The 4688-nt window shown below is 38.2% G+C and overlaps 1 protein-coding gene across 5 annotated transcripts in view; it reads left to right on the top strand.

Moving 5' to 3' along the window:
* The window catches only part of LOC118331385 (replication protein A 70 kDa DNA-binding subunit-like), a 38791-nt gene that overhangs the window by 4434 nt on the left and 29669 nt on the right, over positions 1-4688 (top strand). The window contains exon 6 of one of the 5 annotated variants that reach the window (XM_035666271.1): positions 4588-4688. This exon is cut by the window's right edge and continues 209 nt beyond it. In XM_035666271.1, the coding sequence (XP_035522164.1) occupies positions 4588-4688 (101 nt within the window). Of the gene's footprint in view, positions 1-4584 lie in introns of all 5 variants that reach the window. The other 4 variants (XM_035666274.1, XM_035666275.1, XM_035666273.1 and 1 more) reach the window with 4 other exon arrangements.

The following is a 4688-nucleotide window of genomic DNA, read 5'->3' as shown; positions in this document are numbered from 1 at the left end:
TGTGTGTCTGTATGTGTGTGTGTTGTGACTGAGGGAGCTTGTGTGGGCCGATGGCTCCTCTAGTTCATGGCTTCATGAATATTGTGTTGTGGACTGGATCCCCTTGTAGCGATGCACAGACGGAGGGAGAAAGGAAAAAGTCAACTAATTTGACTCGGCAAAGATAAAGCTCTGCAGTAAGTAGTTCATCACACTCTTTCCTCGTTGTATCCTTTGAATCACGTTACCTCGAAGAATCCACCAGATACAGAGAACCTGCTGCTCTGTTTAATTGTCCTGTTGATGAAATGGCCCTGCATTCCTCTTTTAGAGCCAAAAACAAGCCTCTTAGAGTATTTTCTCCAACTGAATGTGGCTAAGTGTTTGATTATTTTTCAATATTTTTGTAAATTGCATTTTAAGTAAGTCGATAAACTTGTGTGCATTCACACGATTGCTAAATGCCACAAATGAAACGTTTCCAACAAGCTGAGGGCAATGTAATTATGAGGGCTGCTGTTTTATTAGAGGGTCTGGGTTCAAGCATCTGTTAAGTCCTTGAGAAACACACTGAATCTCTGGGTGCTTCCTTTTGGCTAACATGGCTCCTTGCTTCCTTTATTCACATCTCTTCCTTGTATCATAGCTCCTTCCAGCGGGCATGCGAAAGAGAGCTAGGACACAAGGGAAAGACATAGGATGGAGGAATTGTATTTACCAAATGGGACATCCTTGCTCACTTTGCTCAAAAGTTTCACGAGACGGCTACAACTCATGAGGGACAGCATCTTAACTTTCCAGTAGTTTGTAGAAATAATTAAATAAGAGCTTTAAACGGCTCCAATAGCAATCATAGATACATTACTGCGTCAGAACATGATAGAAATAACACCAATAAACAAATACATTTGTTTATTACTGAGAGAATAGAACAGACAAGAGGGAGCATTAAAATAAAATCAATAATTAGCCTGTGAAAGGCTGCAGGTACAGTAATTCTGTCCAATTCAGGCTCAGGCTGGATATTATAGGACTAATAAAACCTTTGCAACTTTTTGGGACAAACATTTTTCCTGAATAAGCCAAGATACACTTGGAGCAGAAAAGATTTTAATTTGTTAGTTTGTGATTCAGATTTAACACACATCTAATCCTTTATTTTCTGGATAAACAGGAAAAATGTTAAAGCTGCCGTTGGTGTTATTTGTTTCTACGGGTAGTTTGCTCAATCAACAGGATTGCAGTCATGCAATAAAATAATATTTTAGTTTTAGTCCAGGCAACAGTCCACAGCTGACCAATCACTGATTCTGATTGAAATGTTGCTGTCCGGTATAGAATGTGTGGATCTGTGCTTCCCCTCTCCTTGTCTTCTCTGAGACATATTTAAGCATGGGGACATCCTTTTGTGATGGCAGAGCTTGATCAATTCCCAGGTCACAGGCGAGAGGATGGAGGAGCGAGGACGGGAGGAAGCGTAATTAGCTGATTGAAAAGCAGCCCCGATCGGCTCCAGGCATTCTGTTCTGTAGTGAACTCTGAACTCCTCGGAGTGGGAGGATGTGGTACGAGAACATTTTTCCCCTTGTGTTAGTTGGAATGGTTTAAGCATTTAATATTGTTAGAGGATTCCTTGAAAGCTCTGTCACAAATGACATTGTATTCTCTTAGTTAAAAAAAACAACAACATTTGAATCGCAGTAGTAATATTCTGAAAAAACCCTGTCCTTCAGCAGTAGGTGTAAAGTCAAAGGTCTTGACATAGTTGTCACAGGCAGTTCTGTGTTCCCATTTAAATATTCATCAGCAGCTATCCTTGAAATAGACTACCTTCAAACTGCTTCGCAGATGATATTTAAATTCTAAAAAGAGATCTGCACTCGCTGAAGTGCAGTTAAAAAAAAAATTCATTATTCATCACTAACCATTCTCTGCAGGTTTCCTTTGTGCTCTCACTCTTTTTCTTTCTCTCTCTCTCTCTCTCTCTCTCTCTCTCTCGTAAACACACACGCTTTTACACACTCACTTTCTTATTCACTTTTTTGCTGTTTTATTGTCTATATATTTCTCTAATCCTCTCGTCCCACAGTATCCTCACCAAGCCATGCCCTCTTCACAAACAGGGGCTGTTGCATACGTTACCGGCATACATATTAGGACTCGGTACTGATCTTAATCACAAAAAATGAGGATCTTGATAAACCTTTTCTCTGTTCTTCACCCCACCCACCCATCTGCACCCATCATCTCCCCTTCTCTTCTTTTGGTACCAGCTCCTTCCATCTACCACTCCATCCAGATAGCGTGTGTATGAATATTGATGTTAATTACCCCTCGCCTGAAAATAGCTGTTCAATCTGTGATTTCCCTAAGGAATTTGCTTGTGACACGCACGCACGCACACACACACACTTGTATGCACCCGCAAAGGAGGGTATCATAGAGGTGAGTGTTTGTTGTGCTCCATAACAGGAGCTTAAATCAGGGGAGTGGTCTCTGTGGAATTGCATCTTTTTATCCCGAACAATTCTTCCCTCAAATGCTGTTGCTCAGTATGGCAGATCATCCATGCCAAAATGAGGCATTGCATAAAATACATTTTGACAATAGCCAACTATCTAGCCTGAATCACTGCTGATGGGGCTGATGCTACTTTGTTGTGGGAGGTGAGGTAACACCTTGTGATTCTGTAGGCTGGTCCGAACTGTTCAGGCATTGTCATTTGTGAAATGAACATAAAATAAAAAGCTGAACAGTTGTTTTAGAAACAAATGGAACTTATTCTTAACTTTTTTTTGTCGTTGTGGTGTTTTATTTGTATGTGAGATTTTATATTAGGTCTGAGTAAGTGGGCACCTAATCAGAAATAATTTCGACATAGTTCATCAATTTAACAATCAATTCAGTTCACAGGACGGCATACAAATAAATGAAAAAAACAATAAATGCCAGCTTCATTAATCACACAAGTTCAGGTGCTTATCTGACAATATCTGATAAACCTTTAGTGGCTGAAATACTAGAATATGTTCTTCTTACACAGAATGATGGATATTATATATTATATTCTATTTAAATAATATGTTAAGAAGAAGAATATAGCTGCATCATTTATTCATGCTATTATATGCTATAGTGCCGATTTGAACATTTTTTTTTTAAATAGTCTTAATACCCTCTAAACTCTGACTCAAACTAAATATAAATGTCACAATGCATTAATGTGGTTAAGTCTAGTATTTTTTTAGATTTATGCCTGGTGTCTTTGCCACAAGACTGATATTCTGATTACTAATCCTAATTATTCTTTTTCCTATGACTGAAAGGCATAAGTATAATAATTATGAAGTTAATAATTGATTGGCAGCCCAAGAAGAAAAACACAGTTATATTCATTGGCACAAGCTGATGTTAACAGAGAGTTGAGTAACTCTACAGAGAGATTTGTGGGGAGAGTTTAACTTTCTTAGGAATTTTATCATTTTGGCAGCTGCTGATGAGATAACAGTACTACCACTAGTGTTTAATTAAGTTTCCACTCTACGGTCGCACACTGTTATTGAGAACTTTGTCATGTACATGAGGTAATAAGTATCTCACAATGTATTGAACATCTATACAATCATTGAAGAAATGATAAAAAAATATACTGTTGCCATATTTGTATATAAAAATAAATATAATTCATCCATAAATTCATTTAAATAGGAACTTTACCATTATGACATATTAAAGTCTGTTTACAGGCTTTAAGGAGTACTACTACATATGTGCAAAAAACAAAGTTGCATAAAGTCTTTTGTGGCTCCAGAGGGAGCTGCGTGACATCTGATAAAAGTGAAATCACTTGAGGCAGTGTCAGTTGGGTCTGAAGACTACAAGTTTGGAGATGAAAAAAAACTGTGGGTGTAAAGTTGGAAAGAAGTGAGCTTACCAGCCCGCTCCTCATCTCTACTTGAGACTCGCAGCTCGAGGCCACTTAAGCTGCTACTAACATAAAACACCCGAACCTCCAGCAAAACTGTCAGCAGTCTAGCTGCATTGTGGGTAATGTAGGCATCATGTTTTGACAAGGAAGAATGTGTGGAATGGAAAAGACAATATCTGTTATGTACGGTGTTACAGGCGTATCATCTAAATCTGTGCATTTGGTTCTCAGGCAAAATGGCATTGTTGTACGTACATACATACATATGTATTTGATTTAATTGTAGGGCTGCAGTCAATCATTGTCATTATCAATTATTTTTTATACGATTAGTTTTTAAACAAATCAGTATACAAATGCCAGAAAACTGTTAAAAATGCCCATCACAATTTTCCAGAGCCTAAGGCAACATCTTCACAGTGCTTGTTTTTCTCAACCAACAGTCCTAAACCCCTAAAATATATAGTCTAAAATGAAATAAAACTGGTAAAGGCAGCAAATCTTCACAAGCCAGAACCAGCAAATGTTTGGTACACTTTCTCAATTACATCAATTACAAAACTTGTTGTCAATCTCTCTTTACCAGTTAATAATTAGCTAATCTTTCAGCACTATTAAATTGCCATATTGCCATCTAATATGGAGTACTCCTGTAAGTATCTAATTTTGTTTCCCAGCAGCCCTTTCTCCTCCCCGAGGCAGGGGAAGAGGGTTTTTTGGAAAGTCACCCATGAAGTCTTCCCCGATGAAGGCTTCTCCGATGAAGGCTTCCCCCATGAAT

The sequence above is a fragment of the Morone saxatilis genome, unplaced genomic scaffold, assembly GCF_004916995.1.
Source record: "Morone saxatilis isolate NCDOM2014 unplaced genomic scaffold, NCSU_SB_2.0 Contig20, whole genome shotgun sequence".
Lineage (NCBI taxonomy): Eukaryota > Metazoa > Chordata > Actinopteri > Moronidae > Morone > Morone saxatilis.
Note: the sequence above shows the minus strand (reverse complement) of the source record. Positions and strands in the feature narration are given on the sequence as shown.